General features: G+C 50.2%; 1 protein-coding gene across 7 annotated transcripts in view; it reads right to left on the bottom strand.

Annotated features, from left to right (window-relative positions):
* The window catches only part of LRIG1 (leucine rich repeats and immunoglobulin like domains 1), a 110,736-nt gene that overhangs the window by 41,825 nt on the left and 41,043 nt on the right, over nucleotides 1-27,868 (bottom strand). For 4 of the 7 annotated variants that reach the window (XM_034997954.1, XM_034997955.1, XM_034997961.1 and 1 more), the window contains exon 3: nucleotides 24,233-24,307. The exons of the other annotated variants lie outside the window; for them this stretch is intronic. In XM_034997954.1, the coding sequence (XP_034853845.1) occupies nucleotides 24,233-24,307 (75 nt within the window). The remainder of the gene's footprint in view (nucleotides 1-24,232; nucleotides 24,308-27,868) is intronic. 7 annotated transcript variants of the gene reach the window in all.

Raw genomic sequence — 27,868 nt, 5'->3', positions numbered from 1 at the left:
TGGATATTCTGGATGGAAAGAGTAGTTCCTTTGAGATCATGTCTTTAAGGACCTGTATTTGAGGGAGGAACGGCTACCTTTCTTCCTAGGGAATGGAGAGCTGCAGAGGGGTGCCCAGCCTCTCTGCCACTGAACTAAATCAGCATGGTTCTGTGGCTGTGGGGCTGTTGAAGGTGCAGGGTGGATCACGGCTACTCGCCTCCGCCCAGTGTCGGTTTACTCCTCAGGCTGTCCTCTGGGGCGAGGAGAACTTAATACGGCGCAAGTCTATTAAACCAACACCTGTTAAAGGCTTCAAAAATAAAATCAGTCTTCAAAGGCGGAGGGCAGGCAAGATAAGCTCTCTCCACTTGGCTACATTTTCAGAGCCGATGTTAAATTGGACAGTAAAACAGACAGAGGCATTTGAAACCAACATTTAAAACTTTTTATCGTAAGTGATTGTTCCACTATGGGTCTGTGAAAGCCTCATTTACAAGGTACTCCCGTTGGTGGTGGAAAAGATCTCATGTCACTGACAACAGCCAGAAAGAAAGGGAAAGGAGATCAAAGGAAGCAGGGTCAAGGTGGGTCAAATGGATTACAGCTGGTTCCTGAAATTATGCACCTATTGTCTACATAAGGAGTCAACAAACGTCTTCTATAATAGGCCTGATAGTATGTACTTTAGGCTTTGTATGTCACGCATTCTGTCACAAGTACTCAACTCTGATGGAATGTAATATGACAATCCGTAAATGAATGAGTTCCAGTAGACCTTTATTTACAAAAATAAGCTGTGGGCCACATCTGACCCACTGCCTATAGTTTACTGACCCCTGGTCTACACTACAGCAACCAGTTTGGGTTGGTGGGGGGAGTCACCCAGATTCTAATTCTAGCTCTGATGCAGCCTTGGAACTGTTTGTAAGTCACTTTCTGCATCTGGTTTAACTACCTGCAAAACGGCGCCCCGCCTCCTACAGCAGAGACCCCTCCCATTGTCCTTCAGTGCCCAGGTCAGGCATCACTGCTTAGAATCCTTCCCACCGGTGTCTTCTCCACCTCTTCAGGAAGTGGGACCTAAGTCTTCATCATTATTATGGCCCTCAAAGACAACCCAGGATTCTGACCAGAGCCAGTGGAGAAGACAGGCAAACAGGGTGATCTTACAGAGACTCCTCACTATTTATCCTTATTCCTTTGAATTCTTCTAAACACACTGAAGTCGGCCAATGCACAGTCCTCGCATCAAAGCAGGTGCGCCCTGCAGCTCTTCCAGAGAATTATGGTGACTCCCAGAAATCCACACTGTCAACTCCCAGAGTGTTGGTTCTCTCTAGTAACAGCGTGTCTTCCACATTATCTCAATATTAAACTTTCAAAAGGTCTTACTTAACAAAATCAGCAAAATTCAAATTCCCCAGACCTTGCTTTGTTTGAACCTCTGGCTAAGAAACAATCTAGCCCTGAGATGGGGGGGGGGGGGCGGGAGTCATACACCTGCCCACAGCCTCTGCCCTGCACTCACCACGGTGATCCTGCCGAGCATCCTTACACTCCACACCCTGCCGGCTCAGAGCACCAGAAGCACCTCGTACCTGGCCCATCCTGTGCTGCCCCAGAATTTGTTCTATGGCTCTGCTCCCCAGCACCTGCAGCCCCCACAGCAGGCACTCCAAAGTCTAACCAGAATGAAGGAGCGCACACACCCTTCAGGGCTGCCTGGGGCTACAGGGTAATTTTGTAGCCCATACATGGAACCCACAGAAGGCGACCCCGTTATTGTTGATGTAGTGTAAAACTCAGTGCAGGGCAGAGGTCCTGATGCCTACCTGAGGGGGTTCGCTGTATTATGGCAAGCGCCAGAAGATGCTAATCATTTCAAGAACACAGATGAAGAAAATCGTTTCTCCTTTGCTGAATACTACAGCACTACCAAAGGGGCCATATGGCCCCGTGGAGGCGGCTGTTGTATTAGTTTGCAGATGTTTTCATGGCAATATCACAGGCCTACGGAGAAGGGCATTCACTGTAAGTGCAGAGCTCAATGCCTTTGTACCACGTCTGTTCACCCACGTACCCACCGCTCAAATCGCGATTCAGAACGGTGCCGCCTCCTTCCTGTCCCTCTCCCAGCGGTTCTTCTTCCCAAAGGGAACAGCTCCGTTCTACCACCCGTGACTAATCTTGCCTACTTTTGTGCTTTATACACATGTTCTTGCTTCAGACAGGCTCTTCAGTATCCGGCTACTTTCACTCAACATTCTGCTCATGGGATCAACGCGTGCTGTTGCATGAGCTGTCATTAATTCCGCTTCATCGCCGTATGATACTGTATACAGCATACAGCAGCTGACTGTTCATTCTACTGTTGATGGGCACTGAGTCATTTCCAGTTTGGGTTACTGCAACAACCGCAGCTATGAACACATGTTGTGCGTGCATCTTTGGGTGCCTATTTGCATGCACCTGGGGCCAGCATCTACGTCCAGGCGCAGCGCTGATGCGCAATCACGGGACACACATCTGTTCAGCCTCAGACGACACTGCTCGTTTTCTTTTAAACCAAACTCCCCAGAGGTGAAATGTGTCTGAAAAGCCATTTGATCCAAGTGCAATGTTCCCTGCTGCTTCACTCAACCACATTGTCAGAGGCCACCACCCTCCCATGTCCCTCGGCCTGCACCTGTCCCTCCACAAAAAGCATCAGGAATACAGCCTGGGGCCACAGAGCATGGCCAAGCTCAGTCTAATCTTGTTCAGGTGTCCAACAGAGTATTTTAAATGGGGGCCAAATGAGCACCAAAAAAGGAAAGGATAAAAAATAATTCCAAGTCCCAAACTGGCAAGAAATAATGTACCTCATGTACCAGGATCAACACCATGAGCAGCTTGAAATATGAAGATAAGGAGGCTGCAAAAAGAAGGATTGAGCACTCCTAGGCCACTGAGAAGAAACGTTCCGCCTCCCAGAATGACAGTCCGAAACCTCACCCCCTCAAGAGCCCGCTTCACATTCGTTCACCTTAAGAATGAAAACCAAAACCATCTGTTCTACTGCATAAATTGACAATTTGCTCCAAGAAACCAGTGATGCCTCAGAAACGGCCCAGCCTAGGTTGTTTGCTGGACAGGAAATGAGAATCAGAATACGCAGGGTTTCTTTCTCTCTCCTCCTCCTCCTCCTCCTCACTGCCCACCCCTCCCCACTGCTGCTGGTGAATCATCAGTTCCCTGGGGAATTTTGGCAGATTCTCAGCCTGGCTGCAGATGACGTTCTGGATCTGTTTATTCAGGTGGAGATCGGATAAAAAACAAGAGCAGCCCAGTGGCGGGATAAACAGCCTCCAGCAGGCGGGGTCAGCCCCTCCGAAGGCAGGACCGGGCTGTGTCAACCAACCTCATGACCCCTTCACTTCCTTTAGGGTCACTCTCCCCTTGGGGTCTTCAACGAACTGTTTTGATTAACTCCTTGCAAAGGAGACGTGATGTCCCATCCCCTGGGAGTGGGTGGCCCCAGGCAGCTCGATGCAGCAGAGCCCACTGGTTTCCCCCACCCTTACACACAGCAAGCTGGAAGCCTATGATTGGGAACAGGGAAGCTACACATGGTCGCGTCAGCCACCACAGTTCTGTGACGTCTAGAGTGACCCAGGACATGAATGACTGTAAATTGTCAGAATCCCCATCCCAATTACCAGGGTTCTGCATTCCATTCCAAGATGGACAAACAAACAAAAAGAAAACCTCCTAAGGAGGGGTACATGGCTGAGTCAAAGAAGCTAATCAGAAAAGTCCACCTCCTCTATGATTCCAATATAGGATATTCTGGAAAAGGCAAAACAAGGGGGCTGGTAAAAAGATCAGTAGTTGCCAGGGGTTCCGGGGAGAGAGGGATGAACAGGTGGAGCAAAGGTTTTAGGGCAGTGAAACTATTCTGAACGATACTGTAATAGTGAATAAATGTCATTAAACATTTGTGGAAGCCCAAGGAATGCACAACAGTGAACCCTAACATAAACTGTGGGGTTAGTTAATAATATATCAATACTAACCCATCCATTCTAACAAATTTACCACACTAGTGCAAAATGTTAATAGTGGAAACTGGAGGAAGCGGTATACGGGAAGTCTCTGTACTCTCGGCTCAATTTTTCTGTAAACCTAAAAGTGCTCTAATAGTCTATTAATTATAAACAGATCAAAACAAAGCCTCCTAAGGTATTAAGTAGTCCCGAGGTCATTACATCATTAGAATGTAATTAGAATTTTGAGCCAATCTTCTTTACTGCCATATCCTTCGCACCCAGAACCAGGCTTGGAACATAAATGGTGCTCGATAAATATTTGTTGAATAAACACATGAATTACAACTTTAAGTTCAGTCTCCCCCATTCACCACCACAAACCTGAACAAAGGAACGTTATTCAGAAAAAAAAATAGAGGCAAGACCAACCATCCAATTAAAAATTTTTTAAAAAGAAATTAAAGGTTTAGCCTAGAATTTATTAGGTAGAAAAGCAGTCATATTGAAAAGAAAATGCCAAACGAAGTGGATTTTTAGGTTAATCGTGCATTTTCCCCAATTTAACCCCAAACCCCAGACCTTCACTGATTAGCCGGAGTTACCGTGCATCGGCCAACAGTCTGCCCTTCCTGCGCCTGGCAGCAGTGAGGAGCAGTCCTACCCAAGATCCCCGTCATCCCTTGGCCACAGGGGGAAGGGGTGATGAGGAATTCAACTCAGGGAGTGCCTATCGGACATCAGTGACCTCAGGAAGACCTACAAGCTGCACCTGGACTGCGCTCCCCAGGGAGAAAGGCTGTGCCGTTTTAACATGGGCCGGGACTCTAGGGATTGGCCAGCGTGTTGGAGAGTCAGTCCCATTACCCTGCGAGGTGACCTGTTCTGGCATCTGAGCAGGGCAGAGCGGCACCAGGCTGAGCCAAGATTCGGAAAGCCGAGAACAATGAGCCCCTTCCACTCGAAGTTCCCATCTACACAGGGCACCCCCGGGGTCAGGAAAGCCGAAAGTGTTTCTTTACTGGTCCAGGCTACCATGGCCGCTCAATTCTCTCCCTCGGCCTTATCTTCCCCTAAATCCATCAATACATCCTTGTTTTCTTCTCCTTTTCTCCCCTGCCCTGGCAGGCTGCCACCCTGCACACAGCTGGTGTTCTTCTCCGGCACCCTGGAGCCCTCACAAACAAGGGGCCCCGCCGGGAAGTCCGCAGAGCGGCAGGTTGTCAGGCGGCGTCCCATGGCATTGCAGTCCCCGACACTATCGGGGAGCCCGGGGATGCCGCACGAACGCACCGGGCTCGCCTGACTGCTCCTCGCTGCCGTCTGCAAGCTCCACGCGTCTGTGCCCCCTGGGCTCGGTCCCCCGAGGGGAGCAGGGAAGAGAACTCGCGTGCCTAACGATGAGCTAGTAGCACAGATCCTCCCAGACTTGAGGGGCTGGCAGAGCAAGGTAGGCAAGGTGGACAGATGGCAGTGGTGAGGATCAAGGCCAGGCTCCAAGCCCAGAAACCTTCAACAAGGGGTGTCCACTGTGCTCCTCTCAGAAGGGTGTGACGAAGCTGCAATGGGTGGTCCTCAAACTGCCGACTCGACGCCGGGAGGGCAGGGTGCACGCGGCCCCCTCTCCCTGCCACGTGACAGCATACAGCTACTGCACGGCACCCAGCAAGCACCCCCTCTCCACGGTGCGTGCTGGTCGGCAGCGGGGGGAGGTCGCCTGTGAATCTAAGACCCCAGTAGGCTTTGTCACTAGCCACAGTGGTTTGTGCCCCTGGGAGACCTCACCACCCAGGACCTGAACACGGGTTTCCCTCACTGTCCCAAAGTCGGAGTTACACCACTTCGTATTGGGGGAAGACCTACCTACATCAGCACCAGTCGCTGCTGCACTACAGAAACCCGGAGATGATCTTTGCTTCAACAGAATGGTAACTGCGTCTTTGCTGTACACCATTTTGGCTTACAAAAGTTTCCTAGGAACACTCCTCTTTCCGATAGCCGGGGAAACCTGCAAGTGGAACCTTACTCAAAATTTCCGAAGGAGAGCTAACGTTCCGGTGGCTGCCATTTCAGCCTCGGACACTGAGCAGTACTTTGCACTCAGGATCCCGTCCACACCACGATCTAGAGAGAAAGGCAGGGTGCGCTGCTGACCGATTCCCACGACTGCCACTCCCCCAAAGACGCCCGCAGAAAAAAGGTAGGAAATCCTACAACGCGTTTGTCCCGGACCTAGTATGAGGATGACAGAATTTCTCCTCTCCTCTCTTTTGCATATTATTTGCATGTGCTTATTACGTAAATAAATTAAATTGTTATTTTACAAAGCTGTCAGTGCAACCTTAGAGTTGCATTCAGTGTGAACTTTGGGACTTGCTCCTTCAGTACAGAAACGCCTGGCCTGCGTGACAGCCCGGAGGCAGAGGGCCTTCTGGGGTGAACGCTGCCGAGGGGCCGGCCTGAGTGGCGGTGGCCTTTCTTCAAGGGCCACCATCCACAGGGGCTCCACCCACTCAGCAGGCACACATTCATCTCCAGGCAGGGATGCTGCAGGGTCCCAGAGTCTCCTCACGGACCCCTCAAATCCTCGCAGTCTCAGGGCACACAGCCGGCTCCAGGTGGTAAAAACTTCAAAGAGCCTTTGTAGTTGGAGCTGGAATGGTGCCCTTGGGCCTCTGCAGCCTCCCAGAAGTGGTTCCAACACTCCCTGGGCTACACAGGGCAGCAGAACCTCCCCTTGCTGTTCGCCCGTTTACCCACCAAGCAGGCACACCCCACTTCTTTCTCAGTAGACATGGAACCAGAGCAGCAGGGGCCATAGTAGCAGGAAGAGGGGTCTCAAATGGAACATTCGGTGAGTGCCTCCCAGGAGCCCAGCTCTGCCTAGCTCACCGAATCCTCAGGACTACCCAAGAGATGGATGCTGCTACCACCCCTCTTTTACAAACGGGGATGCTGAGGAGTTAGAAGGTTAATGCAGCAAGAAGCAGTACAGCAAGGACCGGAACCCAGACAGCCCACTCTCCTCCTCTGTATGTGGTACCTGCATCATAACGGAAGGAGGCAGAAGGATTCCTGGGCAACAGGACCTCTCTGGACAGTGTCCCGTGCCACCCACCTCCTGTCGGCACACCCCCAGGCCACATCCCCCATCTGTGCTTCCATCAGGGGTGGACCCAACTCTGCACACTCGGGGGGGGGGGGGGAGGCATAAATCCTGCGATGGGCCACTGTGCATGCCCGCGCCCCTCCACAGGCACACACGGGCCTCCCAGACCCTCAGTCCACAGTGTGTCAGCACACAGCTGCTGCAGGGCCCAGCCAGCCCTCCCCTAGTTCTACCGGAGCGGTCCCTGAATGGGTGAGAGTAGCTCTTAGTTCCTCAGGCAGTTCAGGAGGACAAGACAAAACTGGGCATTCTCCAGCGAGCAGGAACCTGTTCACCCGTTGCTCTCTACCACACCAGAGAAGGCCCCTGTTAGGCGAGATTCCGAGAGGTAAGGTCCTGGACTGGGGTCAGCCGCCCAACCAGCAAGTGAGCCCTGCTTTCCTCTGACACCAGGCTGTGCTGTTCTCTGGAGGGAAGAGGCCCCAGAAGCTTTATCAGACAGCCTGTGGTTACGAGGACAGAGACGGGTCTGTGGGTGCCAGGGTGCCCCTGAAATCCCCTCAAGGGCCACAGAAGGAACCTTCCCTCTGCTGGTGGTAGAAACATTCCCGGCGCTTCCCATGCCAGCTTCCGGGCAGCTCTGCGGTCCCAGAAGAGGAGGAGGCTACTTCCGCGCTTGGCTGCAGTTTCCAAGACAAGACCCTCTCCCCTCGGGGAGTGACACCACTGATGTGCCTTTAAAAATAAAGCCAGGCCCGCTTCCTGCCCCATCTAGAAGACTTCTGATCTCCCGGTCATATGATTTAGGATCTCTCTTAGCACACAATTTCCCAAGCCTTCAATGTAGGATCTGACTGTACTTGGGGAGGGTTAAGGATGTGTACGGTAGGATTAAGGAGCTGGCCTTATGATGCAGTCTTTCTTAGCTACCCTGAAAATGATAAGACCTGCTATAACATCAAAGTGGCTCCGCCTGAGTAGCCCTGCTCTGCACCCACAACCACACCATCCCCTTGCCTTGCTCGATGTAGCTTCCTGCAGGAGGCAACACTTGCTCGGTTTCTTTCTTGAAACCAAGGCTTCGATTTTCTTCTTTGCTTCGAGGGAATAAAAAACAAAAACAAAACCAAACCTACCATCATAGATCCAAATATAAGATGTAAACTACAAACTTTTAGAGAAAACACAGCAGAAAATCTTTGGGATCTAAAGTTAGGCAAAGTTCTTCGACTTGACACTAAAAACACAAACCAAAAAAGGAAAAATTAATACACTGGACTTCATCAAAATTAGAAACATTTGCTTTGGGAAACGTCCTGTTGTGATGAAAAGACAAGCTATAGACCAGGAGAAAATACTTTCAAACCACACGTACAAAGAACCAGTATATATATATCCAGTGTGTGTGTGTGTGTGTGTGTGTGTGTGTGTGTGTGTAAAACAAACTCTGAAAACAACAATAAAAAGCAAAGATTCCAATTAGGAAATGGGCAAGAGACACGACACTGCCAAATGCTGGCCGCATGTGGAGAACCCAATCATTCATACACCGCTGGTGCGAATGCAAGATGGTTCAGCCACGCTGGAAAAGTATGGCAGTTTCTTAGAAAACTCAACACACCATATGAGGCAGCAACTCTACAGCATACCTCCTAGAGAAATGAAAATTGACTTTCACTCAAAAACCCGCATGTGAATGCTCATACCATCTTTATTCTTTTTTTTTTAAAGGTTTTATTTATTTATTTGACAGAGAAAGACACAGCGATAGAGGGAACACAAGCAGGGGAAGTGGGAGAGGGAGAAGCAGGCCTCCCGCTGAGCAGGGAGCCCGATGTGGGGCTCGATCCCAGGACCCTGGGACCATGACCTGAGCCGAACGCAGACGCTTAACGACTGAGCCACCCAGGCGTCCCCATACCAGCTTTATTCTTAACAGCCCAATGTGGAAACACCCCAGAGGTCCTTCCACAGGTGAATGGTTCAACAAGGTGTGATACACCCATATCATGGAATACTTTTCTGCAACAGAAGGCAACTATTGATACACCCAACAACCTAGATGACTCTCCAGGGAATTATGCTGCCTAAAAGGAAGCCAGTCCCGAAAGGCTGCATGCTGTGTGAATCCACTCATATCACATTCTTTAAATGGAAGTTATATACATGGAGAGCAAATCAGACATTGCCCAGGGTGTGGGGGCAGAAGGTAAATGCAGAGGCTTCAAAGGGCAAAATGAGGGATCTCTCTGGGGAATGGAGATGTTCTATACCTTGATTGTATCAATGTCAATATCCTAGTTGCAAAAGTTTTATAAAATGTTACTACTGGGGAGAACTGGGTTAAGGATACAGGAGAATCTTCCTACATTATTATTATTATTTTTTTTAAAACTGCATGTGAATCTACAATTATCTCAAAAATACCAAGTTTAACACACCAAAAAACAGCCATGACATTCCTTGTGGAATCAGATACAGGCCCCGGAAGAATTCATGGTGGAATCAGCCAATCTGCTATCTCTTTTGGTCTCCACCTTTTCCTCCAAACCAGCAGAAACGTACCTGGTAGGACTGTATTCTGAAAGCCAAGCACCAAACACTGCTGGGCACTGTCGGATTTCTGAAATCCAGGGATAAGCATGAACTGCTTCATTATTTTCCACTGCTGAGGAAAGGACAAAGGGGTATGGACTCCTAGTGCGAAGGGGGATGTTGATAAAGCCTGTTAGAAGACCAGCGTGGCCCCTGTCTGGAGCTTCAGCAGTGACCACTTAGTCCAGTGCCCCCCACGGCAGCCGAGCCCCAGCGCTGTCTGGCTAAGCAGGAGGGCTCGCAAGGCGTCCACACCTAGACACAGGTCAAACTTGCACTACCACAGAGTAGATTCCCAAAGCACCATCCCTGGAACACTAGCTTTGGAGGACTTCCATGAAACACTTCTGGAATATCTGCACATATCCCCCCTTGTGGGCCCTTGCAGACTCCCAAAGCGGTCCAGCAAAGGAAAGGCATCAACAAGGGCTCCAATAAAGCTACCTTTCATTCTGCTCGATTCTGCATTTGGTAAATTTACATAATGCAACTCACCCCACACAACACATGCTGCAGGGGGGGTTGCACTGTACTGTGCCCCGCCCCCTCATTATTAAAGGCTCTGACATGTCCTGTAGCAAAGAAACCTGCTTATCTCTAACGCTGGGATTTCTGAACTTTCTGACTCAGACAAGTAGTCAGGATGGGCTGGAGGCATGGAGGGACCTGCCATGATTCTCCAGCTTCACTTTGGAGAAAGCCTTTCCCCAAACCACCTGTTGGCCCCTCACAGGTGAGCAGACGCCCACGCACCAGGGTGGAAGCCATTTCATATCTAGAAAGCAGCAAGATAAAGATTCCAACCTAGACAAGCGAATGTCAATATCCTAGTTGCAAAAGTTTTATAAAATGTTACTACTCGGGGGGGGGGAACTGGGTTAAGGGCCAGGGCCCACAGGGCCCGCCCTCGTCCCTCTAAAGCACACTGCCTGCCACGCAGGAGTTTCTGTTCCATCTTCTCTCCTGTCATACTCTGCCCAGTCTGTCAACAAATCAGGAAAACAAAGTCCTACCCCTTGGCCGGAAAGAGCCACACCCCTCAGGAGCCCCCAACAGACCACTTCTTTTATTACTTGTCCCAAGTTGGTCCCTTCATCTTGATGATAAATGTCTAGAACTACCCAGTATCTGCCCCATGCCCCACAATCACTTATTCTTGGACTGACCTATTTAATCCTTCATTTATTTATTCACTCAAACATGTACAGGTTGCAGCCACTATTAAAAAAAAAAAGGTATATTTGACTGCAGTATCATCACCCCCCTTACCCCAACCCCCATGTCCAAAAACCGCATACTGGAGTCAAGGAAAAAAACAGAGATGTGATGGGTGCACTGACAGAGGGGACCAGTGTGGGGGAGGCGGCTAGGCCAGGAGCAGCCATTTCAGACCACAGTGACAACAAGACACGGAATCCAGAGACACAGTCTGTGGGAGCTTTCCCCCTGTGCAGTTCCATGCAAAGGTCAAGGCAGGAAGGAGGAAGAAATGGACTCCAGGACAAATCTGCAAGAGCCGAGACTCTAGCAATTGGATGGGAAAGCCACAAAGGGATCCTTCCTTCATTTGCTCACCAAACACTGACTGCAGGGCAACCATAAGGCAGGCGGTTCCCTGCAGGGTAGGTGTGGAGTGGGGATGGGTGAGGCTGGAGTTCCCTGCGGTCCCGTGGGGAGGGAATGGGAAAGGGAAGAGAAGGGCTGAGTCTGGGCATCTTGGGAGCCAAGGTCACGAGGAGCCCCCTGGAGAGACAGGCTACAGGTCCAGGGTTTGGTAGTGGACATCAGGAGCCGGCTAGAGTGCTAACCCTCACATCATTTAAGCAGACTTCTCAACACGGTGCTCAGTGGGCCCACTGGACTGAACTCAGCACCAGCTGAGCCTCTCCCAGGAACCCAGGGTCCCACAGCTAGGTCCCACAGGTGGACAGGAGAGGAAGCGGCCCTGTGCATTCTGGACACTGGTTCAAGGTGGCAGAGAGAGAACCAGACCCTTTCCTTACAGATGAGGGAACAGCAGCCCAAAAAAGGACAGGGGACACGTGGAAGACCCTGCGGCAGGGTCTCTGGCAGAGTCAGGGCTGGAAGTCAAGTGGCTGGATACTGGCTCCTCTCTAAACAATACTGGAGCTGATGAGGGGGCGGCCATGTGCACCAAAAGAAAGGATGCTTCCTCCCCATCCCTCAACCCCGGGGGCCAGCACCCATCCCCCTGCAGAATGGCATGCGTTCTGGGGTCAAGAGGTAGGATGTGCTTGGTTGGGTGACGTCCTGACAAGAGGAAGGTGAGGGGCCTTCTCCTGCCAGCAGACGAGTTACCCTAAACCGCAACATCCAGCTGGAGGTGGGCAGAGAATGGATCAAGGTTGTCTGCTAAAATGCCCACAAAGGAGCAGCCAAAGGGGCAGCAAGGGGGGATCCTCACCAACCTGCTTTCTCTTCCCAGAGGTGACCCATGAGGCCACCAAGGCAGGGAGAAGATGAAACTTGACCTCACACAGGAAACCCATCTGATTATGTCCACAACAGACATAATCAGCAACAGTACTTTGCTTTCTGAATCCATCTCCCTAGACAATGTATTGAGTCTCTCAGGAGTTTGAGCGCTTTCTCAGGTAACGGGTAAAGTGAAGACAGGTACTGGACTTTTAAGTGGAACCACAGAACTGCTGGAGAAGTCCTGTTAACACACACTGGAGGATGAGCGAGAGGAGCAGGGCCAGCCTGGCCTGGGAGGAGCCGTTGGGGGTAAAAGGGTGGATCATATTGCCGTCAAGGCCAGGAGGAGGGGGGCCCCTGGGACGGCTGGTCCTCACTCGGACTCCCAGAACCAAATAAAAATTATGGGGCCAAAAAAAACTTCACTGTGTGTGCTGATAACCACGGTTTTTCTCCTTATAAAAAAAGAACACACTCAATTTGGAACAAAAACCACATTCTAAAAAGTCTCAGGGAATCCTTCCCCCTCGTTTCCAAAATTCTAGTTATTCTTTCTGGCTTATGGAAGGGCCAATTCCAAACACGACCCTCACAAAACCCCATCATATACATCACACAATCATCGAAACTCAACGTTAGCGCTAGAATCCTGCTGTATCCCAGTACAGCTTTTGGGCGGGATCAGAGGGGACTCCACCTTTCTACAGCTCCTATTCATAGATTTTCTTTTTTAAAAAGAAGAGTGAAGTCTTACTTCTGGAATTACAAAGTACAAGGTTTTTAAAGAGACTGAAATAAGTTTTGCCTATCATTTTACTATGAAGAGGGTCCCCCTGCCCCCATCTGAAGAGGACTTCTCTGACAGGTGGAGTGCAGGTGAGAGATGGTCCAGTGTGCCGCCTTTCGGAGCAAACAAATGACCCAAATTAGGTGGCAAATCCAGTCAGGTTCCGCGATCACCAAATGAGGTGGGCACGTCCAAGCAGACCCGAGGCCCGCCCCCATGCACCCCAAAGGCAACGCAGCTTCCGAGTCATGACGTGGCTAACTTCACAGTGCCTTCCAATTAAATCAGTAGTGAAAACCTCTAACGGGGCTCCCAGAATCCTAAGTGCTAAACTGAAGGTCAGCCTTTAACAATGTTTCCCCTCCACCTGGAGCAGAAAAAGAAAAGAAAAAAAGGGGGGGCACAGGGCAGGAAGGCAGGGGAGCCTGGGTATTTTCAGTGACAGGTATGAGAGAGAAGGAGAGGAGGGGGGACAATACGTTTTACTTGCAATCACCCAGCTTGGGCTCATGAAAACTTGGGCTGCACATCGAAATGACCTGGGGAGCTTTCAAAAAAAAAAAAAACAGCAGGACCTGTGCCCAGGGTCCCCGTCACCACCACCCCCACCCCGCCGTCCAGGCGTTTGATTTACTTGCCTGGCATGGGGCCTGAGCATCTAGGTTTTTTTGTTGTTTTTTTTGTTTGTTTTGTTTTATTTTTCAGGTCATTCTACCGTGCAGCCAAGAATGAGAGTCCTGCTTAGATATTTGCTTAATGTTTCGGAGGCTTGCTGCACCCACCCCAGGTAAAGAAACGGGCAAGGAGAGGAGAGACATCAATGCCTCTACTCACTCCAGAAGTCCCCCACCAGGAATTCGCCTAAGAGCGAGCTAAGGGCCCGCACACGCACAAATACGGGGATGATCTATAAACTTCCACTAGATCACCAGAGAGTGACTGACCCATAATGGGTATCTGCAAATGAGGTCTGTTTTTAGGGGCTGCAAATATTGCCTGTGCCCCGGTCGGCCACCAAAGCCCCTCAGAACACAGCGGCAGAATCAGGCCAGCCCCGTCCACGCCAGAGGGTGCTCCGTGCAGAGTGGTCGGTCTAAGCAGCGCCTCCCACTCGGCACACGTTCACTATACAGTACACACCGCATTGAGCACACGTGGTGTTCAATATGAGCAAGTCCCTCTGTAGGAGTAAGCCAAGTGAGGCCAAGAGAACACAACAAGGGCGAGGGTGAAGGCAGGCTTACACCGAGATCGTGCGATCCGGAGCCTTCTCTTAAGCACTCTGCAGAACTAGCCCTCCCCGTAAAAAGCTCTACGGGGCAGGTATGGAGGTAAGCTGGAAAGACCCGTTTGCACCTGCCTTTTCCTACAGCTGTCTGGGGAGGGAGCTTGGGTCTCTACAAGCTCGTCTCCCAGCAGCCCTCTCAGGTCCCTCCCCGACAATAAAATGTTTCTTAGCCCCCAAAGACACTCTCCATCCATCCAGCTGAGCAGAGACCAGGAGCCTCAAGGGCGGCCACCCCGTGTCCACACAGCGGCCTGCTACCAGCCTTCACACACACTTTTCTGTGTCCTGGCTGAAGGACTTGGACAGAACGAACCACGAACTGGCACCTTTATCTCAGCTGTCTGGGTTTGAAAGGCGTCCAGGCAATGAGGAAGAGCCGCAGGACTTCGGCTGGAAGTGAGGTCTTCGAGGGCAGGTCTCCACTCTCCGAGAGGCTGCCGGCACGAGCGTGCCACGTGTCTGGCTCTGCAGAAACCTGAAGACAAACGGAGTTTCCCTCGAACGCCCAGCATCAGCTCAGAATAACTAACCTGCGGGTGTGATCTCGGGGTGATGGGAGGGCTTCTGGTCACTCTGCATCAGCTGATGGTCATCACCCCAGGGCTGCCCAAAGTAGGTTCACCTGAGGGCAACACTGCTGAGGCACGAGCCTGCACGCCCTCGGCTTTGAGAGACCCTCTACCAGAGCTACATCCACACCCTCTGGCCACCACCCCCAGGCTTCCCCTCCTTACACAACTTGATATGTCAGCACTTAAGATTACAACACCCTCCCAGGCCACATACTTCCTTTTATACAGTGAATACAAACCCCAAAGGTGGAGAGAAATCGAGACGCACCTTTGCCACTTCCTGTATGACCTCAGACAGGTTTCTGGCCCTCTCTGTGCCTCAGGTGCCTCATCTGCAAAAGGAACTTAAAAGAGACCCTATGCTGTCTCCTGGGACCACAGAGACACTACAATGAAATGAGGTCCATGAAGGCACGTAGGACAATGCCTTCCAACGTCAAGGAACCACATACACTGACTACTGCCATGTTTCATCTCGGAAGGTGGAGCCCTAAGAGGTGGCTGATTTTTTTTTTAAGAGATTGATTGATTCCAGAGAGAGAGCTCACGGGAGCAGGGGGAGGGGAAGAGAGAGTCTCACACAGACTCGGTGCTGAGCAAGGAGCCCAACACAGAGCCCGATCCCACAACCCTGAGATCATGATCTGAGCCGAAACCAAGAGTTGGACCCACAACCGAAGAGCCACCCACGTGCCCCGAGACAGCTGATGTGTTGATCACTTCTGAACTACAAAGAAACAGCAATCTTGTGTGACTCAATACAATGAGTAAACTCTTCTATCCTGCAGAACCCGTGCCTTTGAATAAGCAGGGTGAATCTCACATTCCCTCCCTAACACCCAACAATGACAGACCTTACAAAAGGAAGGCCCGGCATAAATGCAAACACATTTCTTCCACTTGGGCTATAAAAGCTGGAAATGGCTCCCAGGTGTGAGCAGACATAATAGGCCCTGCCTTCTCTGCAAGGTCACCACGCGGGTCAAAGTCGAGCCAGCCATTTTCGGATTAGGTACACACGCTCCTGAGGCTTCCCCAGTGGTAAGTGGATTACAGAAGCCACCTGCAGGAAGTGGGCGAGGGGGAGGAGGAGGAGGAAATGGTCCCATTTGGAAGGAGACTGTTGATATGGGCAGGGGCCAGCTCCTTTCACACGGGAGACTGAGCAACCCAGAAGGCGCTCCACCTCCAGGCTGGGGCTCACAGAGCTCCGGAGGGCTTTCAGCACCCACGGCTGCAAGAAGAGGCGCTTCCCTCCCAGAACGTCCACACCCCACCGGCCTCCCTGTGCTCACTGGATCTTGGACTGTATTTCAAGCTTACATGGTCACCAGAAGAAATGAGAAAGAGAGGGAAGAGCCACACACACAAAGAAAGCCAACTCTGAACCACAGAACCTAAGCTACTGAGCTCCCAAAAAAGACTGTGACCTCCATAAGCACGCTGTTTCCCCGGCCTCCCCTTGCTCGGCTCCCCAGACCCACAGCTGGTGTTCGCTTCACTTTCTCAGCAAATGACTTGCAGATGTACCGCTCATCTGGCTGCCTCACCACCCCCACTCACAAAGAGAGGAAAATGACAAGTCATGACTGTGTGATTTGGCAGGCTTGCAGTGGGGGCCACTGTAGCTCCTTTCCCAGCAAAAGGCTCCCTTAGACTCAGGGCAAGAGGCAGTCTGCACGACAGAACCCCTGGGAAGTTTCCGGGACAGCGAGCTGCTCTCCTTGTAAACGGGGTGTTTAATTTTCTATTTTGAGGCTCATTGGCGGTATCCAGCGGCTGATGAGGCCGCAGTTCTTAGAACCAGGGGTCCTGCTCGGCCTTCCAACAGAAGCTTGCTGGCTCTTCACAGCAGCCTGCCTGCTGACAAAGCAAAAGACGGGGACGGGACCATGGGCCTTAAAAGGGAACGAGCCATGTCCTGTGAATACGTCTCCAAGTACCCAACATGTTGGTCAATGGTCTAGCATGCCAGGTGTGCCTATAACTTAGACTCACGTGTGGGGGGAGAGAAAGGACATCCAGGCCAGGGGAGCCTCAGCTAAAATGTCACTCCATGGGGAAACTCCCCCCTCTTCCACCCCAGCAGTGACAGCAGTGAGGAACCCCGTAGACCTTCCCTCGCCTGCATTACGATGGTCTGTTTACCCATCTTGCTCTGCAGCTAGCCTGTGAGTTCCTTGGGGGCAGAAACCCCAGTCTGTGTGGCTTCACCCCACAGCAAGCTACAGCAGCCCTGCCTCTGAGCCCCTGGTCTCCATCCTGAACCCACCTCAGCCTCCTCCCTGTTTATCTCTTTTGCTCACGGATGACCAGGACGACAGCTTCCCAGTGGCAGAAGGCAGGGACACCAGGGGGTGAGTAAGTGGGTGGGTGGGCAGGTGTGGGCCCTGAGTTTTGATTCCAAGAGGGCAGGGGATGACTGCCCACCTTTCAGATGCTCCCTTTAACTTGCACCTGGAACAAAGCAGTACCATTCATGTCTTAGGCGAGGGCAAAGATTTATCTGATAGTGACTGATAAGTGGTGTAAAAGCACTTCCCGGCACTGGCTCTTCCTGCCCAGGGGGGCAGGGCGGTCCGCAGAGCCTCCCATACCCACACACACAGGTTGCCTGCCAGGCTAGGCTGTTCCCTAAGCGCTCCCTGCCTCTGCAGTAACTGGGGAAGGTCTGCTGGGGAGATCTGCGTGATCACCAATGCACAGCAGATTCAGCAGAGACCAATTTATAACAGCCATGAGCCTCAAACCCACAGCCACAGCCCAATCTGTTCTGCCCCCAGCACCTTCCCCAGAAGTAAATACCTCACCAGGCTTTTGAGCCCCACTGTCCCAAGCCGGCAACACCAGGAACTTGTCTTTTAAGTAATTTACTGCGCTCCGAAAGCTAAGCAGCTTTGTAAGGACTCCCCACCTGAGTCTTGGAGTGCCCCGCCCCCATCCCTGTGTAAGCGCAGGCAGTGGTTCTCAAAGGTGGGTTCCCAGACCAGCAGCAGCGCCTGGGAACTTGGGAGCAAGGCAAATTGTTTAGTAGCACTCCAGGCCTGCTGGATCAGAAACGGCTGAGGCCTGGCCATCTGGGTCTCCGCAAGCCTCCCTGGGGATGCTGACAGGTGGCTCAGTTTGAGAATCACAGAGGTGACCGGGGGGGGGGGGGGGATCACGATCTCCCGAGTGAATGGGTATGCTGTTTCATCTGGAGCAAAGATTCAGTTCACACCAACGACACTCCAGACAAACATGGCAGAAAGTGAGCGCGGCTCTGAAGACACAGGAGAGGAACCTGAGCCCCCTTTTTATACATAATGCGCTGTTTTCTGACTAAGGCCGTAGCTTCCATTTAGCGTGTGGGAAACGAACGGGCCACAGAGCAAAGACGTTCACTCAAAATTTGACTTGGGACTTTTTAAACACAACTTTGTTCAGTTTCTGCCTAAAGTGTCTCAGTCACTATTAACTCCACACTCCTGAGGAGAAGGCAATAAAATGCCACCAACGGCCCAGACAGGGTATCCTTGCACACCAACGCCAAAACAGACCGGCCTTCCTTCACCAGCATGGCTACATGGGCTTCTCAGGGGAGGACGCATCTCTGAAGCAGAATGGGGCAAGGGCTACCCAGTTCCACATTTTCTACAAAACTGGATTATGTCCACTCTTAGCCTCATGATTTGTGGATGGTTTCGCAAATTCCTCTACAGGAAGGACGGATGATCCTTTACCTTTGGGAGAACTGCGACACCTACCTCAGCTCCCACACACACCTACAGGCCCCCCAGGTCCAGCTACGTATCTATACACAAGGCGCTTCACCATCTGAAATGACTGCTCAAGGTTCCCACGTTATTTCATACTTCTGGGGATAAACATGGTGTGTAAAAACAACAACAACAACAAAGGTTTTAACATCAATTTTATATTATGTCTACAGATGATGACCTTCCTCCAGGTGAGGCAAAATGGAGAAAGTTTTAAAGGCAGCTAAGTGAAGAGAAAGGCAAGAGGCCTCATCCCAGCTCACTAAGGGGGGAAACACACACACGCACACGCGTGCGCATGCACGCACGCACACTTTTAGGAACCCCAACCAGCTATTTATTACTCAGTGTACTTTCCCCTGTGCTGTATGCCTGATCACTAACAGCCTAGCTCCAGTCCCCAAGATGAGCCAGTTGAGTTCTGGGTCCCCTTCTCCGTGGCTTCTGGCTTTGGACCCTCTTAGAGACTAATTCCTCCCCTCAACCCTGAGGGGCCACGGCTAAATCATCACTGACTCCCCTCCAAGGCCTGCTCTTTAATTACACTTTAATGTGAATTGATCTTTGCTTTAATGAGCCTGTAAAGAAGATTGATTTGGCCCCTTTTTTCTAGAGGGTTTACCAGGCAGGCACGAGAAAGTTAAGAACTGCTATTGATTTTACTTCCCCAGAAGATAGAGCCAAGAAGAGCGCTCCATCCTTCACAGCCTCGGGCACCCTCAACTCCACCCAGGGCTCCTTCCACTTAACTGGCTCTGAGTGGGGTCACAGACAGGACACCAGGTTTCATTCTTTCCAGGTTTTTATTCTCCGGAAGTTACAATAAAGAGATGTTAAATATACCATCCCTTTTACTTAATCCATTTTTCTTTAGACAAGAGGTCACAGCAAAATAGATAACTATGGAGACTGACATCCACCTCTGATATTTTTACTTAAATTATTCTAAGTCTTCCAAATACATTTTGCTAACATGAGAGAAAAATACTTTCTCCAAAAAAAAAAATAATAATTTTCAGATTAGTGGTTGCCAGGAGTCTGAGAGGAAAGGGATGGGGTATGGGTTTTTTTTTTTTTTTTTTTTTTGAGGTAATGATAATGTTCTGGAGTTAGGAACTGATGATGGTTGCACAACGAGAATGAACTAAAAGCTGCTGAATGATATACTCTAAAATGCTTAAAACAGCGAGTTTTGTTATGTTAATTTTACCTCAATTAAAAAAATTAGTTTTCGAGGGGCACCCGGATGGCTCTATCCGTGGAGCATGCGACTCTTGATCTTGGGGTTGTGAGTTTGAGCCCCACACTGGGTGTAAAGATTACTTAAAATAAGATCTTTAGAACAAATAATTTTCTTTTTTTAAATTTTATTATGTTATGTTAGTCACCATTCATTACATCATTAGTTTTTGATGTAGTAGAATAAGTTTTCAAAAGAAATTTTTTTTTCATGACTCGAAGTAAAAGGTGTTTCAATGTGTTTTCAAATCAGACAGAAACCTAAGGAATTTTAATAAGACTATGACAGAGTCACAAGTAATCGTGTGCCAGTCATCTCCGCCGAGCTCTCCCATCTGATCTAGGCCAAAGGCGATGGAGAGTGAACGACAAGGCATGGAGGAGAAGGGACAAGGTTTAAAATATACACCAACTGTGGGGCGCCTGGCTGGCTCCATTGGCAGACTACGCGACTCTCAGTTTCAGGGTGGCGAGCTGGAGCCCCAGGTTGGGGATGGAGGTTACTTCAAACAAACAAACAAAAACACCCATGCACTCACCCCTGAACTGGAAAAGAAGTTACCTGGACCGAGCCCAGGGCTGGATGGGAAACAGGTTACAGCTGACATGCATGAGACAAAAGCAAACGTTGATTTCACAGCAAGCTTTTTGCTCCAGCACTGAAAAAAAATCCAACCGCTTCCACTGTAACCGATCTTCTCAATGATACAAGTGCAGTAACACCACAGGAAAAGCGGAAATTTTTCTTCACCAGAAATGTCACTTATGCATCAGACAAAATTACTGTTGCCGTGGGAATCGTAACATGAGTTTCCTGGACTTCAAATTAAATGCACACACACACACACAAAATGGAAACGTAAAAATCTACCGGCAGAGTCTGCTCCCATTTAACAAAACTCTTGTTTCTTTTTCTGAGCACTGTTTTATCAAATTAGCTCCCTCTTTCCCCACCCCGATCCTATTAAAAGCTTTCCTTGAGTTTCATGCTTTTTTGTTAGTAAGGACAAATGGCTTTGGCATTATCCTCAGAACATGATGCAAATAAATCTGCTCTCTGACAAATACTTTAATTGAATCAGATTCCTTTAATCAGACAGGATTAACCAATTGAAATTTTACTGAATTACTTCAGTTCCCAAAACTCTGCAAAAGTCTGTTCTGAGACCCTGATAGTAAAGCCGGACGCAAAACAAACCGCCCCCCCCCCCACCCTGGGCAGCCCCTACTGTGACCCCTGCGAAGGAGGGCCCTGACGTCTGGGGCCTTGGAGCACTGTCCTGTGAGCAAGGAGCCAGGTTACGGACGGGGACTCAGGGCACTGGAAAGCAAGCATGGCAATGACGAGCTGATTTTCAGAGGCAAACATCAGTACTGACAGGTGTCGGAGCTGCAGACCACAAACCTGCTCCTTCAGAAGCCAGCACGCTGCACGAGTGCGTACGGCACGGCGGGGTCTGTCATTTCTCTTGTGACCTCACTGCCCCTGCGCTCTCGGTTTCCGGGTCACAGAAGGAATATGAAACTGACTCAGCCCCTTCATTCAACAGATGAAATAAAAGCAACCTGTCCCAGGTCACAACATCAGTCAGAGCTGGACGCACACCTGGGCTGCCCTTTCCCTGAGGCCCCACCTATAAACGTGTCCCCCAAAATTGTGCCAGCTCCTCTACCTCAGCTGGCCTCAGCCAGAGAGTCTCTTTGCACATTTTGCTTATTTTCTGGATCCTCTAGGCGGAGATGCACAGAGGTGCACCCCCACAATGGGAAGGTGAGATGCAAATGCAAATCTGGGGGTTAGGGCATGAAATAAGACATGTATTGAGCTCGCTGACCTACCGCGCCTTCACACACTGTGCTAGGGCACTCTCAGATGGCCTCTGGGCCCCAACACAGGGGCACAGAAGGGACCTACTACATATTTGTTTAACATATGACACTTTTTAAAATTCAGTGGTTCTGAAGAGCCACACACACCAGCAAAAGCAAGTTCTTCAAAGCCTGACGGATGGGAATTATCCTGGGAACAGAGATGCTGAGTGCTTCCTGGGCCAGCCTGGAAGGACACGCTCATCCACTGCCTGCTGCTACTTTCGTCTCTGTCCTTTGCATGGTCCCCATGGGAAATACAGAAAGGCATGAAGGATGATAGCAAAATTATCCATAATCCTGCTACCCAAATGTCACACTGCTAACCTGACTTTGCAGGCACTGGATCCAGGGAACACAGGCCTCTCAGAGAAAAGGAACATCAACACCCTTCAGTTTCTGTGGTTTCAGAGAAATCACTGACCAAGTCAGATGGAGACCAGTGTCAGGCCAAAAAGGTGGCTGCCAATACTAACCTGCATTTTCCAAACTCACTCAAAACCAGGAGGGAGTCTTTATTTCTTCTCCCTGCTTTACATAGTTTAATGCTGTCTAATTGGAATAGCAGGAACAAGGCCAACTGGCCGCACAGCTCCAGGCTCTTGGGCCAAGGAACAGAAATGTATTTTTAGTCAGCAGAGCAAGGCGTGATTCAAAGTACGACAGGCCCCCAGGACAAGCTGGGGGCCCTGCCCATCTCTCGCACCAGGGGGGTTCAGAGTCACCTGCCATGCTCCCGCACCCAGTGTGTGGGGGCAGATAAAGGAAAAGAGCATGCGCATGGGTATCTGTGTCCAGTCTCAGTTCCTCCTTTCGACTTGGCAACTTACAGGGAACTCAGGGATCCTTGGTTTCCTGTTGGTGACACAAAGATGTTCTCTGTGTCCCTGGTTTCCTCCCCGAGGGAAGAGCAAAGGGAGGGAAGGCAGTGCTTCTCACACTTGAATGAGCGTGAAAGGGCCAAGGGACCTTACTAAAGCAGCTTCTGATCCAGCACGGCTGAGCGGAGGCCTGAGATTCTGCATTTCCAAGGAGCTCAGTGTGGGTAGGACATTGCTGGCCCAGGAACCATACTTAAAGTAGCAAGAAGTTAAAAGCATCTTCTAGTGCTTTGCTCTATGAATATACAAGGGAGCATCACATCCTTAATTAGCCTCCAGTCTGGGTAACTCATTCAATTTAGCCAGCAGTTCAACACTTTCCAGATGCTGGACACAAAGCCACGGTGAGACCCTTGCCTGTCCATCTTGGGACCAAAGGCTAAAACCTTCATTCCAGCACTCCAGAGAAACAAGGACTGACTCCCAGATCCTGTGGTCCCACAGGTAAGATCAGGCCAGGGCCCCAGGGGCCACGTGACAGGACGCCACAAGCCAGAAGCAGCAGCTTCTGTCTGTCAAACACCTCCTATGTGTTACGCACGATGCACTTCTCGCAAACCTGTGGCTCACCTTCCCCACGTGTAAAATGGATTAAGGAAATGCTCTGTAAATGAGGACAATGAGGCTGGGAGAGAGAAAGCTGTTTCTCCAGGACACAGAGCTGGAGCCACCATTCTAACCCCGTGCTATTTCAATCCTGCAATGGCTTGGAAAGGGTTAGGCCCAATACCCCATCTTGTAAGGATGGAGTGCCTCCCGAACACAGGGCCTGTTGCCACCAAAACCTGACACCGGGCAAGCTACAAGAGCCATCATATGGATGACGGCTTCCCACCAAGTACCTCTGCTCTGCCTGCCACGCCTCGGTGTCGAGAAAAGATACACGCCGGTGAGCCAACGAGTTCTAACATCGGCAGAATCAAAATCAAATAAAAATAGGCTGGGCTGGCGCGGAAAAAGGAAATTTAGTGTGAAGAGAGAGGTGCTCTGCGGGGGAGGCTGTCCACAGAATCTGGCTGAGAAAACTGTTGGGACTCAGGATGGGTTCATCTAGAAAGACCTCTGGGTGGGTTTCAAACAAGCAAGCACCTCCCGCTGAGGGCTGAAGTGGGCATCACTCAGGAGCAAAGACTCTTACCAGCTCGGACGAGAACACCCTGCCTCCTCCCTTCCTTTTTCATTTAAGCCCCTTTACAGCCTTTTTCATTTCCAGCATGTTGTCGAACACCTGACCACATCAACGGATTCCTTACTTTTAGCTTGATTTCAGAGGCCTGGGGTTATTTTCTTTTTTAAAGCTGTAAAAATGAACTGGGTCACGTGACCAGATTCATTGCCACAAACAGGAGCTTGCTGTCTTGTAATTCACAAGGCTTCCTTTAATTGCAGTTCATTCACTTCAAGTTGCAATTTACCCAGTAGGACCAAGACACTTATTAATTCTATGTACCTCTTGGCACGGAAAAGACCAACCTCCCCCCAAATTAGGTGAGGTGAGTCTTCCAGGTTTTCATCCTACAAACCCCAAAACAGCAAGCAAGGCAGTTGTCACAAGCATTAGGGCTCTGTGGAAAAAGACTTCTACACCAGTGAGCACAGGGACACAAGTTTTCCTGCCACCAAATGTCAGCAAGATAATACCACGGCCTCACAACCCAGCCCAGGGTTCCCCGAGTGGCACCACTTACAGGAAGAGAGAGATAATGTGAGATGAAGCAGCACCCAGGGATGGCACGGCTGTCAGCTCATTGTTATTGAGGTACCTGTAACAACAAGAAGAAATTTCTCACTTAAATTAGCAGTTTGAAAAATGTCATACAAAGTAAATCAAAGAACAATGCCGAGTTGGCCATGGGAAGATGATATTGCAATGTTCAATAAAAGATAAAGAATTTTATTTTATTTTTAAGATTTTATTTATTTGAGAGAGAGCGCGCATGAGCATGAACAGAGGGAGAGGGAGAAGCAGACTCTCCGCTAAGCAGGGAGCCCGACTCGGGGCTCCATCCCAGGACTCTGGAATCATGACCTGAGTCGAAGGCAGACACTTAACTGACTGAGCCACCCAGGCGCCCCAAAAGATAAAGAATTTTAAAAGAGAGTTTTTAAAGGTAGAGAAGTCACATGAGCTCACGAAAACGAACCATTTGTCACACATATGGTTTAGAAACAGACACTTGGCGGCGGGGGGGGGGGGGGGGGCGCTACCTGTCTTCCAGATTGTCATCTAGCTCCGAAATCAACACTGACAAACAGGGAACAGTGATGAAAGGTCAAGACATGTGATGCAGAACAAAAGCGCCCTGAGACCATTGACGAGGATGCTCCTTGTGGGCTGAAAGAGTCAGAAAAGGATATAGGGAGAAAGACCATCCCTTCCAGGTTGCTTTTCCATGTCTGTGACACGGGATTCTATGAATCACAGCTCTGGTGTCACCAAAGGGCAGCGCCCTCATACCATGGCCGGAGCCTCCCCCGTGCCCAGAGTTCCGAGGACCTCGGGACATGTGGGCCAGTTATTCCAGTGCCTCAGCTATGCAACAAGTAACGAGGAAGGTGGACTTGGGGAGTCTCATCTATGTGTGATTCCAGCTTCCCTGAACTCGGATGAAGCCTCCAGGCATGTTTTCCAGGAATGCATACACACAGACACACACATTTGCACAAAGACATTTTGAAAATCCTCCCCAGACCGAACATGCTCTCCAAAGCCCCCTTCCTGCTCCAGCATTCTAGATCTGTATTTCCAGAGTTCTTATCTCTTCATGAAAGGGGAAGCCCGTTGGAGCACCTGGGTGGCTCAGTCGGTTAAGCCGCTGCCTTCGGCTCAGGTCATGATCCCGGGGTCCTGGGATCGAGCCCCGCATCGGGCTCCCTGCTCAGCAGGAAGCCTGCTTCTCCCTCTCCCTCTGCCTGCCTCTCTGTCTACTTGTTCTCTCTCTCTCTCTGTCAAATAAATGAATAAAATCTTTAAAAAAAAAAAAGAAAGAGGAAGCCCACAAACCAAAACACAGTTTGCTGGGTCTGCCCCCAGAGGCTCTGCAATCCAGCCTCCTTACATGGACATGAATTTCCAAATCTGGGAAGAGAATCCAAAATCAGACTTGCGAAGTGAGCCCAAAAATCCTTAACAGAGCCAGAGCACAGGGACCCAGCTTTCTGCTGGGTGACAGGCTGGAAGGAAACCATATCTGAGATGCAGAATCAAAGGGATAACGCTAGGTTATCGTACTCCTTTTTTTTCCCCCCTTAAGAGAGTGTGTCTTACATGGACCATCTTGTTACTGTTTGAAGACAAGGCCACAGAAATGACAGTTGCATTCATGCAAGTATACAGCTAGTATTGGCCGGAGTCGAATAATCTGGTTGTCTGCCATCTTCTATAGACGTGAACAAGAGAAGAAAAAAAAAAAAAAGGAAAAGGCCTTGAATTATTCCATTTGCTTTCGGCAGTGCCAGAGCCAGTTAGAGATGAGGCTTGGCAATTTTTGGGCCGTGGGACACAGAACGTCTGTTTCAACAGCTTCATGACTAAAGCATCTGGCAGAGAGAAAGCAGATCCGTATCATGTGGCAAATCCCTTCTTCACTTAAAGGGCCCTTGTCTGTGTGTTAAAGTAGACAATTAATTACTTTAACAGTCTCTTATCTGACTGCCCCCGGAATCAGCCTGCTTCTGCTTCACGTCTTCGCTCCTCCAACCCTGCAGCAATCCATTTCCCATCTTGGTGCAGGGATGATGAAAACTCTCCAGGGGTTTTAATCTCTCCTAATACACTTTCACGGTACCATCAATGGACTTATTACTCGAGGAGACCCTCAGATCCTTGCAGGGCAAGGAAAACCAAGGTCAGGGCCGGCTGCCAATAAGGGAGCTTCTGTAAGACGACTTCAGTGCCTAGAGATCTGTTCTAGAACACGATGACGGTGCTAATAATAATGTCGGCAGCAGCTCACCTACGGAGGGGCTACTATATGCCAGGCATGGCTCTAGGAGCTTTCCAGTGTGCTAACTCATCCTTAGACCCCTATAGGGTAAGTCCCATGGACATTCCCATTGTACCAAGGAAGAAATGGAAACACTGAGGTGTTGACTAATTTGACGGTCACCACAGTAAGTGGTAGTGGCCCAGGGAGTGTCGCCCCCCAAGTCTAGCTTCTTAACCACTCACTACCCTCCGTTTCTTTGTAATCACAGCAGCAACTGCACGTGTGATGCAACTTCGTCATTACCACTCTGGGTCAGGTACCAGGTCCTCGTGCGGGTCCCTACCCTACAGCTAGGGGCTCTAAGTCAAGTTTCAGTTGCAATCACGAGGCTAAGGCCACACAACTAGAGGGTGACACAAGCAACAGCTGAACCCAAGAATGGCTGCCAAACAGAGGCGAGCCCCGAGTAGCAAGGCCAGCAAGCCGGGAGGCTCCTAAACCCTCAGCTAACATGGTGGTTGTGCTTCGGGCTGCTTAGGATCAGACTTGATGCTCAACCTGAAACAGACAGCATGGACTTCTCTGCAGGGGAACTTCTGCCGAACGACCTCGGCCTCAGGCCGGCCCTACTGCACAGAAATAAATGAACAAGGAAAAGCGGCACCTCGGTAAGATTTTAAATCCTGCCCAAAATGCTGGAAGCGGAGCACACAGGGGCAGCGGACCAGTGCTAAAGATGAACAGGGCATTTTATATCTAGAGTGGCAGTAAACAGATTTAGGCAGAGATCACAGGCTCTGATCCCAACAGGGCTGCTCGATTTATGCAGGGGACAGTGTCGGAATCCAAAGGAGAGGAGCTGCATGGCCCACGTACCTCTCGATCGTTCCTACGTAAAAAGCACCGCTCGCTAAATGTAAGTCAGTTGGCATTACCACTACTGGCTTTCTTTCTGTGGGCCCTGAGAACAGTATCCTCAGAAGGCAGTGGAGACCGTACTCGCTCTGAGACACGACCAGCTTGCCAGCCTGAAATAGAGACCAGTCAAAAATAGCACGGCCAGAGCTCGGAGGGAAAGTTGAGCACAGTCTCCATGAATAAGGAAACTAGGAATTTAGGACGGGGTTTGATGAAATCTTCTGAGTATCTAGGGTTGGGCAGTTTTCTACCCTTCACACTTTCCCCACAAGTGATCCCACCCGAGGGCCTAAAAATCCTTCTAAAATGTCTTGCTTCTTGAACTAACTTTTCCTGATGATTCAGGACCAAGAAGTGCCTCCCTCAGGTGCATGAGACCACGAATTGTAGTCCAACCCTGGAGCTGGAAGAGGTGTAAAATAAGGGAAATGGGGCTCCATGGACTGCCTGACCCCAGGGCAGAACCTAGAGGTGGGC

This window comes from Mirounga leonina, unplaced genomic scaffold (genome assembly GCF_011800145.1).
Source record: "Mirounga leonina isolate KUSES-001 unplaced genomic scaffold, KU_Mleo_1.0 Mir_94, whole genome shotgun sequence".
NCBI lineage: Eukaryota > Metazoa > Chordata > Mammalia > Carnivora > Phocidae > Mirounga > Mirounga leonina.
The sequence above is the reverse complement of the archived record's forward strand: the minus strand, read 5'-3'. Positions and strand labels throughout refer to the sequence as shown.